General features: G+C 39.2%; 1 protein-coding gene across 3 annotated transcripts; it reads left to right on the forward strand.

Moving 5' to 3' along the window:
• The first annotated feature begins 1,183 nt into the window (after positions 1 to 1,183).
• On the forward strand, positions 1,184 to 16,259 carry si:dkeyp-120h9.1 (Y+L amino acid transporter 2-like). 3 transcript variants are annotated; one of them, XM_044170732.1, is made up of 13 exons: positions 1,231 to 1,340; positions 1,492 to 1,576; positions 2,753 to 3,140; positions 3,495 to 3,670; positions 4,431 to 4,573; positions 5,904 to 6,029; positions 6,654 to 6,798; positions 7,020 to 7,143; positions 8,708 to 8,811; positions 8,948 to 9,044; positions 9,158 to 9,307; positions 11,001 to 11,184; positions 13,600 to 16,259. In XM_044170732.1, the coding sequence occupies exons 3-13, from the start codon at positions 3,012 to 3,014 to the stop codon at positions 13,692 to 13,694; spliced, it is 1,473 nt and encodes a 490-aa protein (XP_044026667.1). In that variant the 5' UTR covers positions 1,231 to 1,340; positions 1,492 to 1,576; positions 2,753 to 3,011; the 3' UTR covers positions 13,695 to 16,259. The 3 variants fall into 3 exon arrangements, with proteins under 3 accessions (XP_044026666.1, XP_044026667.1, XP_044026668.1); XM_044170733.1 differs by having other exon boundaries at positions 1,326 to 1,340; positions 1,489 to 1,576; XM_044170731.1 differs by lacking the exon at positions 1,492 to 1,576 and having other exon boundaries at positions 1,184 to 1,340.
• Positions 16,260 to 17,346: the final 1,087 nt, after the last annotated feature.

Consider the following 17,346-nt stretch of genomic DNA (forward strand, 5'->3'; position numbering starts at 1 on the left):
GGAGAGTTCAGGCCTTCAACAGTGTGGGTGTTTCCCCTCTTTGTTTCAGTGGTGATGAGCAGCACATCCACACTCTGTTCATGGTGCTGAAAGAGGAAACAAAGGATAAAAGGATAACATTTAGATTTAGCACACTTTATTATTATTTTTTTTACATGTTCATAAAATTTTAGGGTTGAGGTAGTTCCTTGCAATCCTAACCATGCAAGGTGATGCCATTCCTGGAGTATCAGGCTGAAGCAGAATTACAAGCATTTGCCCAGTCTTCAAATGTCTTTATTTGATGACACCCAAAGCCTGGAGCATCCTCCACATACACAGTCAACCGAAGGATACCAGTTATCACCTCTTTGTAACTGCAGAAAATACTGATGGTCAAATCATAGGCTACCAAATAAATGGGTGGACTCATTAAAACAACAATCACTAGGTGGCAGCATGAATGTATGGTATGAATCATTCATTATACTGTATACCCTACAGACCAAGCTCCAGTCAGCAAGACATGTCCAGTTTAATTTGCAGGTTTTTTGCAGTTACAGGCCTGTTTGCATTAGTTTTATTAACAACTAATGTATAACTACTACATGTATTCACACTGGGCACCACCACAGTCCATACCAACTCAAACGACATGTTCCATATCAGGAAGCATGTGTTTGCATAGATAACAAAGAAGTTAGGTTGCTACTGTTTATTTAAAACGAATCGATACACAAACTGTCAAGAGCATGACTTTATGAATGGCCACTGACTAACCAGAACAGGGTTTTAGTTGTGGATTTAAAGAACAAGCAGGCCCAGGCTAAATAAAATAATTCAAGTTGGGGTACAAGAACAAACAGGGATTTATATAGCAGCTTTCAATAACAACAATTAGGCTACTTTACAAGAGACAACCAGATCAGAGTGTAAAAATAGAGGATAAACAAGATAAAAAATAAAGTGCAGTTCAACAAATGAAAATAAAAGAACAAATGCGGTAAAAGCACAGAATAAGAACGACTTAAGAAATTCTAAAATAACGTGTGCTTACTAGTTATTATTTTATTAATTAGGCCATGTGTGTTTTGGACTGTAAAGACGGCTGTAAAATGAATGGACACTGAGGGAGAATAAAACCTGAAGGTGGCAGTAATGCAACATCGTGGATGCCAACTGCTGTAAAATCCCAAAGATCAAGAAGAAGAAGAGGAGGAGGAGGAGGAGGAGGAGGAGGAGGAGGAGATAGCAGCAGATGCTTGTGAAGAGCACACTAAAGTTGGTCTCACAAAATCTGAAACACGGAACATGTGTTGCTGCTTGCTCCTCTAGAAAAAAAAAAAGACGGCACAACAAAGGTAACTTTCTCTCGTGTTTTCTTTTTGGAAACACACATTATCTCCCACTTTTTAAAGAGATTAAATGACATACAGGTACGTTACGTTAACCATCATATGTCTCTATATATGTATACATATCACATACTAATGTTAGCATGTGCATCAGCAGCATCGTGGAAGCTGTGGCAGTTTCGTGACTTAGCTAGCTCTGTTAGCTGTGTCATGTGCCACTCGGCGAGCCTAACACTGTTCAGGTGGGTTAGATGGTTTAATTGATCCCTCTCTATCCCCTTTCTGAGTGTGCATCATGCGTGCTAATAATCGACCCATCTGGCGCTAATGTAGCGGCGATGTGGGTTTGTTAGATCGGACTAACAGGAGCGTGTGTTTCGGTTACTGAGAGTCACAGAGGACATAGATTCGTGAGTGTCGGGCTGACATTTGGATGTTAAGTGTTTAAGGCGGTAACTCTGACATTTGAGAGGAAGCTGCTTCTTTGCTCGTGATTAGCCGTGACTTTACTGTTAACAGTGAAGTTTAATAACTTAGCGGCTGAAACACTAAATAAAGCAATTTCGTGTTAAAAACAGCCGTGCTTATTTATATGTCACCTCAGTGCTTCACAACTCAACACCTCCATCTTCGCAGACTTCCTCTTGTCAGATGTGACATTGTGTGCTAGAGACCGCCAGCACAAAGCCATGGCAGAATGACATCACTTTAATTACTTTCTTACCTGTGTATATTATTTGATTACTGTTGTACTATTGCATGACTGGATGTAAGCTATATTGATTTGTAATATTTGGATATACAGCTTGTGTTGTGTAGATTTGTATGTAAAAAAAAATAAAAATATATATATATATTTTTTTTAATTATAATAAAAAAAAATCATTTGTGCCCGTTCTCCTTTTTTAGTCAGGTAACAACTCTGACTGTGAACAGCTAGCTAGTTAGCAGCTAGCTTTACAAGTGATACAATTGTGGAGCCCCAATCAGTATGTTTTTCAAAGAAATTATTTACATTGTTTCCAGGCAGTGTCCGAAATTAACCTTTTGACTCACAGCCAATGGGACTGGTAGATGGAAAAAATCCACTGGCCAAAATAATAAATTGCCTTTTTGTATCACACATACATTTGTATCAGTACATTTCATTGACATAATAAGGTTTTATGTTGAACTCAAACTTAAAGAAGAGGCCAGAGCAAAATTTGAAGACCTGAGTAAAAACACATATGGTAGTGTGTGTGTGTGTGCGTGTGTCAAACTCCGACACAGCAGAGGACAGAAGCAGCGCCCCCGTAAATACCACCAAAACACGGTATATACCAATGACACACTGAATCAGGATCACCTGTCTCGGCAAAGCTACCGAGATGCGTTAAGCACTTCTGTGACACTGTGTTTCCTTCTTTTTCTTACAGATTATCCCAGTGGAGAATCAACATGGCCATTTGAGACAAGCATAGTGTTAGCCTTCCAGTGACACTCCCACCTCCCTCTCTCTTGTGTTGGTCCACACCCCTCGTTTCATTTTGTCCACTATTTTTTTATTTTTTTGTTCTATTCTTTCACCTCGGCTTAGTTCCTGGTGCTGCCAGGAATCAGTCTGCCATCTTTATTGCTCCCCATCACTTCCCTTTTACCTCCTAAGTTGAGGCTGAAGGCTGTAAATCCCTCAGCATGGTTGCTGAAGTAGACTCGGCGTCTCAGGGCAGCGGTGTTCGGCTAAAGCAGGAGATTTCCCTCCTCCACGGCGTCTGTCTCATCGTGGGAAACATGATAGGCTCTGGCATCTTCGTCTCACCTAAGGTAAGAGTCTCTGCTTTGTTAAGCCAATGAATTGATTTGTTCTTTCTTTTCAGATCAACAAAATTAAAGTAGTTTCTTGCCCTTTTGGTTTTAATTGTAAAATGCATACTATTATTTAAACATTTTAATATTAAGTATTTATTGAGTAATGTTAAGGGTTTATGTTAACAGTTGTTGTGATCCTGTTTGGCAAGCTATATTTTCAGATTGTCTTGGTGCCATTGTTTGGTCTGCACCAGAGATCAGATGACAGCTTTCACACCGCCCTAAACAAACTGAGACAAACACACAAATGCACTAGTTATTTTGAACTGCACCAAATCTAATTCTCTACTCTCATTTGTTGTCCTGCAGGGGGTTCTTAAGTACACAGGTTCATTTGGCCTGTCGCTGGTAGTGTGGGCCATTGGAGGGATATTTTCTGTGTTTGGAGCATTATGCTATGCTGAGCTGGGTACCACCATCCGTAAATCTGGAGCCTCCTACGCCTATATCCTGGAGGCCTTTGGAGGTTTCTTGGCTTTTATTCGGTATGTTGTTGTTTTTACTCTTTGTGGCTGTACACACATGCTTTTAACACATTATCCCTGGAAACAACACACAATAATAACTTGATACTTATACCACATGTTCTGTCTTTAAACCACCAAACGTGAAGTATAGTGTGGGTAAAATGTGATTTGGTCCATATGGCTATGTGGCATATGAAGTACAGGGTACACTTGCGATTAAACAGAAGGGCATCACATTCAGTACTCTAATCCTTTCTACTGTATGTCTGGTCACTTTTTAACAGCTTTTACTGTTCGCAAATACGTACAGTATGTCGCTTTTTATCTTTTGATGGTTATCTCTTATGTAAATAAACTCTGTGCCCATTTGTCTCTTTGATGGTAACATTATGCTAATAATACAAAAGCTCACATATACAGTACAGTATAGTAGATGCATTTTTCCAGAGCAACGGGTTAGTCTCCCCTCTAACTCTGCCATATCCTAACAGCATCTCAAGCTTTCAATTAAGTAATGATTTAAACCGCCGCCTTGCACATTAAACTTAATGTCATTTGCCATTTAATTTCCTGTGACTTTAGTGGAGGCAGATCACTAACATCAGAGAAGATTATTATTCAAGCATGTGCAGAATTGAAATTCAAATTGGGAAAGCCACTTTCCTAATGGTAGAGGTATATAAAGTCTGATAGTCATTTGTTATTTTACTGAAGTTAGAATTAATTTTTTTATATTTATGCCTTTTTATAATAATGAACTCATCAATTTCTGCTGTAGACTGTGGACGTCGTTGTTGATAGTTGAGCCAGCTTGCCAGGCAGTAATAGCTTTGACCTTCTCCAACTACCTGGTCCAGCCCTTCTACCCCACCTGTTCAGCTCCCTATGACGGCGTCCGCCTCATCGCTGCTGTCATCATATGTAAGGCTCTCCTTATACTAAATACACTACATGGTCTACTTAACCTTTTAATATGTGTGTTTACATTTAGTGGTGAAAGGACCTGGGTGAGGGTGTGTGTATGTTTGACATGCTGTGTTATGTTATGCTACGTTTGCTATGTTTTGTACAGTATCCATAGTGAGAGGAGTGTCACTGTGGAGCAGCATGCACAAAATGTAATTTTAACCAACAGCATCACTTTAAAAGGCTCACTGCACGAAATACATGTAAACCAGACTGGCTCTGCTCTCATCACTTGCTCTGTGTGGACATCATTAATTGAAACTGTTGGCTAATGTTTATGTGGCAATGCTGCTCTGCAGTCTTCTTGCAACATGGTGCATTAGAAAACTAGTGTTTAAACAGAATACATGTTCCTGGAGCAAAGAACAAAATAGATTGCTTCTGTGCACTTCTTGTACACTATGTGTTTTACAGTAACGGTTTCATATAATTTGAGGTTTTGATGTTTCATGTTAACCTCCTATGCCACTGTTAAGTCAGACTGTAGAATGTCCGAGGAAGTGTTTAGGAGAAGCTCTCATAAAAGCTGAAAGGGAGAGTCATCAGTGAAGAGGCATGTGTATTTAAGGAAGCATCGTGTTAAAATAGTTTCTGTAGTTATTGTTGGCAGCACTACTGCTACATGTTAAGCCATGCATGCTCTATTTAATTGGATGACACACTTTTATGCGGTCAGCCGTGAGGAGTTTTCCAAACATAGCTGCTTTATTAGTCTTCATTTCCATTGCACTTCGAGGGACACGTGTGTGTAAGTACACTTTATACTTGATTTCGTCTTAACTCTGCCTTGAGTAAACTGTGCTTAGTAAATGGAAACCCTAAAGCTTTGTGTTGCTACGAGATAAAGGATGCAATGTAAATACAGCAGTTCAACCCTAAACTAAACCTGTTTTTTAGATGTGATCTATGGTTATGTGCTCTTTCTGCTGCGCAGGAAGGATTTGTGTGTGTGTGTGTGTGACTGAGCAGGGCCTCAAACTCAGTAATGGTGTCAACAGGACAGTCTGCTAGCCAGCTTAAAGGTGGAAATCCTTCTGATAATATTCAGATATTTCATATATTTTTGTATGTCCAAGCCCTCTTTTCATTAAGTCCATTATAGAAATTAATTAGAATTCATATTGCAGAAATTCAATAAAGCAAGGAATATTTTCTTCAGAATTGTTTTACTTTTAATTTGAATCCCTGCTCAACTACTCCTCTCTGCTTGTGTCCATCATTCAATGTAAACTCTGTAGATTTAATATTGATTAACTGCTGCTTTCTTATTCTTTTTCTTTATCAGGTCTGCTGACTTGTGTGAACTGTATGAAAGTGAAATGGGGTGCTATTCTTCAGGTCATCTCCACCGTAGCCAAGGTCCTAGCTCTTATTGTTATCATCATTACTGGCCTGGTTAAGCTGGCACAAGGTAGGATGTCCTAGAAACTCTTTCTGTCAAACATATTATTCCAAGACCACTGCTCTGACTTTGCTGAAAATTGAAGGAATGAAGCACTACTGCACTATATAGGATTAAATCCGTTTAACAGAATGCTGTAAATGGTTAAAGTTTTAGTTAAAAGGATTTTGATAAACATGGAGGGGATGATGGAGTTTGTCAAAGCGCCCCAATCACTCATCAAGCAGCTTGACATTGACATTAGAATTATGCACTTTTTACTGATTGGCCAATAGGTAAAATGTTGATATTGGACCAGCTCATTCAAAACACTACCTATATTAAATGTATTTTTTAGTTTTTTTTTTAATTTTATGCATCTTGGATACAAATAACTGTATTGAAATTCTGATTTTATTATTATTTTGATGTTTGGCACTTCTTATTAATGATTGGCATGTATGTTTTTGTCCTTTTCTATTACTAAACTGGTTCAGGCATGTATCTTCTTAAAGTGTATATATTATGCAAAATAAATAATTAAGGCATCTGCTGGATTAAATATTCAGAAAATATTTAGCCTTGGATGATGAAAGCAAAACATTTCAACACTTCTTTATGTACTGTGTTTACGTAACAACCCTGTGTTGATAGGTTTTGACCAGAACTTTGAGGACTCATTCAGAGGCTCTAAGCTGGACCCTGGTAACATGGCCTTAGCCCTCTATTCAGCACTGTATTCCTACTCTGGCTGGGACACACTCAACTTCATCACAGAGGAGATCAGAAACCCAGAGAGGTACGAGGTCTGGTATTTCAGAACAATTTTACAAGAGGGGATTTTCAGTCTTGACGGCATTTCTTTACTTAACTACATAACTTTACATACTGTAAATCTAGTATTACATAAATCTGTGTGTGTTGTAGCAATTCTTTTTCTCAGCTCTCTTCTGTAAATATTGAAGATACAACTGAGAGCTTTAAGTTAATGAAAACCACTTTTCTCATTTTCCGTTGTAGGAATCTGCCCTTGTCCATCGCTATTTCCATGCCCATTGTCACAGTGATCTACATCTTGACCAACGTAGCTTATTACGTCGTCATGGATGCGGACAAAGTGCTCAGCAGCGAAGCCGTTGCTGTGGTGAGTGTCTGAAGATCATCGTGGGCCTCAGCACAAATTTCGTGCATTCTCCTTGTGCACTAAAGAAGCTGTGTATGAGCAGTGTTACCGTGTGCATGCTCATGTCTACCCATTTACTCTATTAGCACATCACAGGACTTATCCAAATTGATACCACATGCTCAGCCTCAGGGGCAGCAGGTTTTGATCTTTCCTTCCTGTCTTCTCTGTCAGTCTGGCTGGCGGCCACTGGCACTAGTGTCTGGTTCAGTACTCCCTTTAGTTATCTGTGACTGTAGGAGTCTAGATGATGACAGGAACCTCATTTAGCTAAAGAGGTTAGCGCCCCACACAGGAACATGGGGAATTTGACGATGTGATTAGTGCACTGGAGGAGGAAGAGTTGTACTCAGGCTTGTTGAAAATGGTATTTGATAGTCTTTTTATTAGAGTAATCATTCTAATGGTTTACTAATGTTCCAACAAGCCATGCGCTAAGCCAAAGCAAATAGTTCTCAGATTTTGGAGAGAGTGATGATGTCAAACCTTGTGTCATTGGGCATTGTGCACCGCTTAGACCCTGCACTGATGCACTTCAAAATATTTGAACTTAAACTGTCAGACATTTTAAAGAACATCCTTGTTAAGAATCCTGTCTAAGAAGCGTATACATTACAAGAAAGCTTCTTTGAGTTTTCAGAGGTATTATTCTAATTTGCACATACTGTAAGTGTGTATCAGTTTTTATTTGTTAATTACATTGTATGATGACATATTGACATTGATTTGAGCTTTTGACACAGACTCTCTGGTCAGTGACCTGGTGAGTCGAGCTCTGACTTCTTATCATTTGAAGACAGCCTAATAGCACTTGTTATGTAGTATGAGATTAAGTAATTCTTAGTAAGTAACAGTCCACTTCACAGCTTCTTTGGCTGAGAGAAAGCTAAAGACAGTGATTCCCCAAATGATACAGGACTACAACATTTTGCCAAATCTCTTTGTTGCAGTGGTAATTCCTGTTGGGGTTTTTTTTCCTTCTGATTTTCCATCAGAAGAAGCACACACTCTCACATACATGCAGACATACCCCCTATCTTACAGCTGCCATAATTTATAGTACCACACTAGGCTGCTGCATTTTGTTACTGAGTTGACTTTATTTATTGCCTTCATTCATAACTGTAGGAGATTAAAAGCAGAAGTTACAGGTGGCCAGAAGTGGAGTGATAACCTTTACAGGCCTTTATGACCTTTTTATAGTCAGAAATATTACCTCACAAGGCAAAGGGCAGGGAACACAGGGGGGTTACATATTGAGATTAGAAAGTTAGTCTGGTAAGTTAAAATATCTTTTAATTATTGGCACACATCAGTATGCACTTAGAAGTCACATTATTACTAAACCTAAAATTTGAATTCTGTTTTACAGATGTAAATATTTATCATCAGGATGTTGGGCAATCAGTTGTTTTTTACTTTTATTTATTAACACCCTAATCCTGTTGTTTTTTAATGTTGAGGGCCACTGATCTTACCAATAAATTCATGTGAGCAGTAAGAACTTTGTTGATTGTCTCCTCAGACTTTTGCAGATGAGGTGCTGGGCTGGGCTCGATGGCTGATCCCTCTGTCTGTGGCCATTTCCTGCTACGGAGGCCTCAACTCCTCCATCATCGCTGCCTCCAGGTCAGTAGATACAAGCACACCTGAAGCTACTCCTGGTTACCTTTCCCTTAATGCAGATTTACCTCGCTGTTCTACAAAATCCTAAAATGAAAACTATGAGCAAGCATGGTGACCATTTTTTTCCCCCCTCCTGCAGGTTGTTTTTTGTTGGTTCCAGAGAAGGCCACCTACCTAATGTCCTCTGCATGATCCACATTCAGCGTTTCACCCCAATTCCTGCCCTGCTTTTCAATGTTAGTATTGCAGATTTGGTTGTTTTGATCACCTCTGGATGCCTGTGCCCCTGATGGCTGCTTGTTACCAAACAATGTTTTTTTTGTGTGTGTGTTTGGTCTTCTCTTTACAGGGTGCCATGTCTCTGTTATACCTGTCTGTGCCTGACGTTTTCCAATTGATCAACTACTTCAGTTTTAATTACTGGTTGTTCATCGGCCTGTCAATTGCCAGCCTGGTCTACCTTCGCTTCAAAGCTCCTGATCTGCACAGACCTGTTAAGGTAAAAAGAATAAACATGCATGCAGCCACGTGACACGTGAGTTTCCTATACATCAGTGTGGTATGAAACATACAGAGACGTGAAATTTAGATTACCTGACTGTGGCAATGCAGTTTTGACAACTTGTCATTGTTGTGCGTTATGTGTCTGTGGGAAACTTAGACAACTTGAAACTTGTGAATCAGTGTAAGACAAATATTAGCAAAATAACTGATGACAAAACACATTAATTGCATTGATTAAACTGACAGGGAACATCCTCCATCATCCAGTTTAATGAATGAATGAATTATCTTTTATTTACATTGTGCTTTTTACAGCAGAGACATCTCTAAGATGCATTGCAAAAAAACACTAAAACAGGTCATGTTGTCAAACTAAGTCAAGGCCAGACAAGTCGGAAATTTCAACTGGGAAATACCGATACCGACTTCAACTTTGACTGGAATGCAGCATAACTGGAATTCAGGTCTTTCCTCATATGAGGAAAATGTGAGCTATGCCTCAGCCTCACTTTGTAATTTTATAGTTTAAAATGTCCTAGAATGATTTTATTTTTTGCCATTGACCATTTATGCAAACTTATGTCAGACGCCCCAAATCATGTTTAATAGATTAAATATGATGTATTGTAATTCTTTCTGTCAACAGCCAGAGTTCACCCTCACTTTTTTATTTACGTCTCAGGTATTTCTATACTGTTCTTCATCAGTCAGTCGCCTCTCTGCTTTCTTGCAGTTGTGACAAAGTGCAAGCTAACCTAAGCCTGAATTGCTGCATTGTACAGCTGCAGCCTGATTGGCTAGTTGAATACAATCACACACAAATAACCATATCAAAAACAAACAGATTTATTACTATTTAAAAAAATCACTGTGGTTATGAGGTAATTTTAATCACCTGGCCCTGGGTTGCACTCTTACTGAACACAGTAGTTCTCAAAACATTCCCTGTGGAAGAAATAAAGCAGGTATGTTAATACATTAGGTTTGCATGAAATATGTTCAGAAACTATATATGTAGCCTTCTGGCTGAAGAGGCTCTACACACCTGGAAAAGATGGTGAGAGATGAATGCTATGTGAACAGGGCCACCCTTTGGCCCTGACCTTATGACATTACTTTATACCTATTAAATCTCCAGGTGATTTCTCATCATGGCTTTTAACCGTCCACAACCCTCATTAGATGCTGAGCAGAAAACTATAGAGACAGTAAACATAAAAAGTAAGATGATACAAAAAGCTGTCCTCTAAACCGATAGGGGCAGATACAGGTGCTATCTATCCTCTTTCATCCCCAACATTTTGATTTACGTTTGTTTACCCATCAACGGTGCCTCCATTGTAGGCCTGACCACCCTCAGCAATGGCTTTAGTTATGAGTTATGACAATGTTAAAAGCCCATGACGTTTTGAATCTGATAACTTGGTTTATTAGATTTTCACACCATAAAAGTGACTGCACTGAATACTGGCTGAGCAATTTAAGGTCTATTAGAGCCTCAATTAAATCATCAGAGATAATATGGTTTACACTAATAATATTTGTTAATGTAATTGTTTGTTTTAATCTTCCTGCTTGTTTTCTCCCCAACCTTTTTGCTACCCCCCCCCCCTTCTTCTTTTATACTTCCACTTTTTTTTTTAACTTTGCCCTTGTCCTCCTCTGCCCTCCCTCTCTGCTCCCTGCAGCTGTCTTTGTTCTTTCCAATCGTTTACTGCTTGTGCAGCATATTCCTGGTAGTAGTTCCCCTCTACAGTGACACCATCAACTCTCTGGTGGGAATTGGTGTGGCGTTGTCTGGTGTACCAGTCTACTACATTTGCATCCATCTGCCGCCCAGCTCCAGACCAGCCTTCTTCAAAGTAATGCTCGGTAAGAAGCTTCGACTGATGCTGTCGTGCATGTTATAGCAGTGGTTTTGGCAGGTCATGTTTGTTTTGGGGGACCCACTTTTAAATTTAGATGCATATTATAGAAATCATGGCCATTCAGCCACCATGCAGAGACCCATGGGTACCAACATGCCTGACTTACTAAAGATTTACATTTTCTAACAAATTTCATCCACAAACAGCTTTGTAGAACCAGGCAAAATGATTTTAGCTTTGATTGTCTTTAAAGGTGATCGCTATGAGAAAATATAGCAGGTAATTCCTTGAGCAGCTGACTGGGAGGTTAGGGTTTGATTTTTTTCTCAGCTTTTTAAAAAATAATGTTTTTTTACATAAACTTGACCTCAAACTTACCTTTGCATGTCTGCAATGCAATTTCTTGTTAATTATCGGTCGACCGATACATCTGCAATGGGTCAATATCGATATATTGGCCTGGCTGATTTATCGGTCGAGCTCAAATTGATATTCATAAGGGAATATAAAAGTAGGCTTCACTGTGTATTTTTATTTGAAACATAATTGTAAGTACAAAGCTACAGAGTTGCAAAGCAACATTGATACCGGCATTTCTTAGGACACACCAACATTCAAAGTCCTGGGACGTAACTGTAAAATTTCCCTGGGAATGAATGTGATTGAGTGATGTTATTATGGATAACTGCTGGTCAGTATACTATTTAAGACTAGTAAGCTACTTTCAGAAGTTAAGAGTGGAAGAGTGATTGAGATTAGTGTTTCAAAGTTCAGTGTAGTATTAGAGCCCACATACTGTAAAGGTATGTGGGCTCTTGAGGAATACCCCCTCCTTATACTATGAGCCTTATGCTAAAATGTTTAAACGTGTAATGCTTTAGGCTGTTTGTTCTAAAGCTAACACCAGTATCTGTTAAAAGCATTTTACTGCAGGGCTATTCAATTACAAATTCAGTTGGGCCAGATTTTAAAACCTTCTCGTTAGCTACTTCCATACACTACACAGTGTATCTGGAAAGTATTCACAGCGCTTCACTTTTTCCACATTTTGTTATGTTACAGCCTTATTCTAAAATGGATTAAATTCATTATTTTCCTCAAAATTCTACAAACAATACCCTATAATGACAACGTGAAAGAAGTTTGTTTGAAATCTTTGCAAGTTTATTAAAAATAAAAAATGAAAAAAATCACATGTACATAAGTATTCACAGCCTTTGCTCAATACTTTGTTGAAGCACCTTTGGCACCAATTACAGCCTCAAGTCTTTTTGAGTATGATGCTACAAGCTTGGCACACCTATTTTTGGGCAGTTTCTCCCATTCTTCTTTGCGGGACCTCTCAAGCTCTATCAGATTGGATGGGGAGTGTCGGCGCACAGCTTTTCAGGTCTCTCCAGAGATGTTCAAGTCTGGGCTCTGGCTGGGCCACTCAAGGACATTCACAGAGTTGTCCCGTAGTCACTCCTTTGTTATCTTGGCTGTGAGCTTAGGGTCGTTGTCCTGTTGGAAGATGAACCCTCGCCCCAGTCTGAGGTCCAGAGTGCTCTGGAGCAGGTTTTCATCAAGGATGTCTCTGTACATTGCTGCATTCATCTTTCCCTCGATCCTGACTAGTCTCCCAGTTCCTGCTGCTGAAAAACATCCCCACAGCATGATGCTGCCACCACCATGCTTCACTGTAGGGATGTATTGGCCAGGTGATGAGCGGTGCCTGGTTTCATCCAGACATGATGCTTGACATTCAGGCCAAAGACTTCAATCTTTGTTTCATCAGAACAGAGAATTTTGTTTCTCATGGTCTGAAAGTCCTTGAGGTGCCTTATGGCAAACTCCAGGCGGGCTGTCATGTGCCTTTTACTAAAGAGTGGCTTCCATCTGGCCACTCCACCATACAGGCCTGATTGGTGAAGTGCTGCAGAGATGGTGGTTCTTCTGGAAGGTTCTCCACGCTCCACAGAGAAATGCTGGAGCTCTGTCAGAGTGACCAGTGGGTTCTTGGTCACCTCCCTGACTAAAGCCCTTCTCCCCCAGTCGCTCAGTTTGGCCGGGCGGCCAGCTCTAGGAGGAATCCTGGTGGCTCCAAACGTCTTCCATTTACGGATGATGGAGGCCACTGTGCTCAGTGGGACCTTCAATGCTGCAGAAAATTTTTTGTACCCTTCCCCAGATTTAATAAGGCTGTAACATAACAAAATGTGGAAAAAGTGAAGCGCTGTGAATACTTTTCGGATGCGCTATATCTGTAATTTACTTATTTTGTCATATATCAGATTTATGTATGCTGGGCCACTCGGAGGTTGCTTCTGGGCCGGATGTGGCCCACGGGCCACCAATTGAATAGGACTGGTTTACTGTATCTTCAAAGATGTTCTCTTGAGTGCAACACATGATTTTTATTTTTTTCCTGTCATTACAGATACGATCTCTCTGTACACACAAAAACTGTGCATGTGTTGTGTGACCTCGTCTGATATTGACCTGGACAATATAGACCTAGAAAAGATCGAATGATGGAGCAACAAAGGACCCGGGTGAAATACTGTATGGAAGGATGAAAGAGGAACAATAAACACGAACAGCTCAGCACAGCTCTTCTCTCACACATGAACCATATGTATAAAGGAGCAGGATTCAAATTTTGAGAAACCTCCAACAAACAGCACTGTACAGATTAAACCGGTGGAACTTCACATGCTATTATGCAATGCAGTGTTGGTTGTGCAATTCCTGCCACACATGCTCATATACTAGAACTCACACGGGCACATAAGCTGACTGAAGGCTTTAGGGTGACACTGCAACAAATGCAAATTAACAACCTGAGCCAGAAGGAATTGACTCAGCAAAGATGCCTGCAGTGATTTATTTATTTTACAGAAAACACAGGTGGATTTTAAAAATGTTCGTCACATGCCTTACATGTGTTGCATCATGTTTCTCATGTTAACAGAGTAAGTTACTGTAGCTCAAGAAAGATGAGCCTGGGTGATTCAAACCAGTGGTTCCCAACCTTTTGAGCTTGTGAAATGAAGCTTGTGACTCCGCACAGGTTGCAGATGTCATGGGATTAATCAAACAGTCATTTATTTGAATATTTTTAGGGGCCTTAATATCATAACATTACTCAGTAATTCACGAGCGAAAAGCATTCCTTAAGAAAAAGTCTGAAAAATAAACATTTCTCACAGCCCCTCAGATTTATCTTGCTGGTTTAAATGCTGAAAGGTGCAGACCTCAAGACCCTCCCACTGCTTGTGTATAAAGGTTTTAATGGCTTTGCATCAACATCAGACAGGTAATTTGCCATTGTGTGGTACTCATAAATGTATTACAGTTTTGAGTTTTTTTAAGTAAGTTAAGTGAGTTTAAACATCTACTGTATGGATATCGCAGCCAGACAATGTCCAAAAACTTGACATCTTGCATTTTCTGTTTTGTTTGACAACTACCTTTTTGTTATAGAAAAGCTTTATTCTGTTCCATTACTGAAATGCAGGACCAAACAGACAGGTGTAGAGGTTTTTGTAATAATTAGGTAGTTTAGAAGGAGGAAGAGATTATTTACAAGTGCTGTTATTAGTTTGAACATGTCAGTTGACTTTGAATGGTCTTATTTTACAAATCCCACTGTGAATATGATCAGAAATCCGTCACCATGTGCATCCTGCTTCTGTTCCACCTCAGTAATGCATGTGAAATGTTTTCTCCTTTCAGCTAAATCCTTTGAATGCATCTTCAGGGCTATATTTTATTTCTGGTGCCTCCTAGTGGTAGCTAATATTAACTTCCAGAGACAAGCAATAAGATTGTCCCAAGTGTCCTTCAGGAGTCCATCTACAACTTGTGTGTTTGTTTATGCTGTTACTGTCATCTTGTTACCTCGTTCTCTCTTTTTTACAAACACAAACTTGTGAGAGGAATCTAACTGAAGTGTAATGGATATAAAAGATTTTTAAAGTTTAAACTTGTGATAGTTTCTAGATTACGCAACTGTACCTGCAAGACTCCTCTGGGTAATGTTTTTCTTCAGAATGGGGTCTTCATAGTTCCAAAGCTCAGGATCAACCATGCTGATGTGCACACAAGGCTGATATTTATCTTTCTTTTTTTACCCACTCTTGTCTTAGGAGTTTGTATCACAGATGGGATATTTAATGTAATGTTGCCTTTTATACCACCAACTCGGACCATTTATTCACAGTGAATTACCAAAGGTCTTAAACAAGCTAATAGTTTGGACCATCTTTCTGCTCACGGAGTGCAGTGAGTGTCTCTGCTTTCTAGTAAAAACAATTAGAGCTGTAGTGTGTCGATCTACAGGTAGAAACTAGTTCAACTTTGTTGTTTGCATTGTACTGTAATCTTTACAAACTGTATGTGCCTTCTGTGAGTGTGGACTGGCCCAAAGGCCCTGTCTGTTTTTTAGACTGTAACGTACTGTAGTTTTTGTGTACAGCGTGTTCAGCACAATCGTGTTGATACGTTGCTGTAGGGTTTACCAAATGTTTTTCAGGTGGTCAGTTTAAAGGGGGGAAAAAAATGACTCAGCTGCAGATGTTGTAATTAAGGTCTTTTAACTGTCAGTAGGGAATATTCAGGCCTTGTCTTGACACAAGCACTTCCACAACACCAGCCAGCAGAAGCACAGATATTTGTTTAATGTTGTTTTTCTCTGGGGGTCAAAGTCCCCTTTTAAACTAAACTAGTACATTTTGTGTGTCAAGAGAACCACCATATATCTGCAGTAAACACAAAGAATATTTTCAATGTATATCCATATATTGGCATTTTATGAACTTATTATACACTCAGAAAACTTAAATGTTGCAGTATAACGTATATTTGACGTGTTTCATTGGGTACCAAATGTCTGTGCGTTTGTCAACGTTGTGTTTTGTGTATTCGTAGAATTTTCTCTTAAAGTGCTTCCTTTGTTGACTGTTTGTTTTTATTTATCATATCTTGGACATGGACGAACCAAATGTAAAGATGCTTTTCAGTGGAGGAAGTCTTGTTTGCCCAGACTAAAGGCAGGAAAGTGCTGTTTTATTTGAATAAAGGCAAGTACAGACTGCGTTTCAGTGACTCTTACTGTTCTTACCCACTGTCCTCTACATGAATTGTAAACATAAGATATCTTATCTTATCCACTAGGTCATGGTCTCATTCTTTTGTTTTTGTAGATAGGTTTCTAGGCTGTTTCTGGTTAGTTATTTTTAGGATTAACAGACTGTTTCTATATTGCCATTTTCGTCGATTATTCCCATTTTCTTTTGTCGATTAATCAATTAGTCTATTGACAGAAAATTTATCTGGAGCTACTTTGATAATCAGTTTTCCAAACAAAAATGCCTAACATTCACTTGTTTTTAGCTTTGTAAATGTGAGAAATAACAGATTTCTTTATTTTTTTATTTTCTTATTTTTTGTCTTGTCTTCTATCACAGCCAACTGAATATCTTTAGGTGTTGGTCTAACAAATCAAGCAATTTAAATATTTCACTTTAGGCTATAATAATAATAATAATAATAATAATAATAATAATAATAATAATAGTAAGATCGGAGTATTGCAATAGGAGGAATTTGTATGATCTTGCATGTATTATATTATCAACATGCAGGAAGAAGTGTTGAAAACCTTGGGGTTGCTGTGTGCATTACTAACAACCCCAGAGAGGAGAAATACAGTCATGAATGCCTTTATGTCGCTCAAAATGTACAATGTAGATTTTACTTACCTCATTGTTTGTGAGCAAAATAATACTTAACATCGGTGTTCTGAATCATCGCTACAAGATCCATAGCTTGCAACAAACGCCAATATTCAGGGTGGCAGTGAATTAATGACCAACATAGCTGTAAGAGTAGGTTCAGTAGAATGTCAAAGTTAGACTCAAGTTCACCAAAAAGTTACTTAGTTTTCTCCAAATGGTGTTATTAACTGTAACTTGGTTTATTTTTGTGTGCTTGCTCCATTACTTTCCAATACATTTGTAAACACTTAATGTGTCTATCTTTATGTGTACACACACACGCACACAATCTGTCCATATCTTGACTGACCATCTTCCTTCCAGCCTCCTCAGGTGGCTGGCCAAGCCCCACCTCCTGCCCAGCCATCCACCTTGCTTCCCCTGGGGGGCTTGGTACAGAGGCGTCA

The sequence above is a fragment of the Siniperca chuatsi genome, linkage group LG17 (genome assembly GCF_020085105.1).
Source record: "Siniperca chuatsi isolate FFG_IHB_CAS linkage group LG17, ASM2008510v1, whole genome shotgun sequence".
NCBI lineage: Eukaryota > Metazoa > Chordata > Actinopteri > Centrarchiformes > Sinipercidae > Siniperca > Siniperca chuatsi.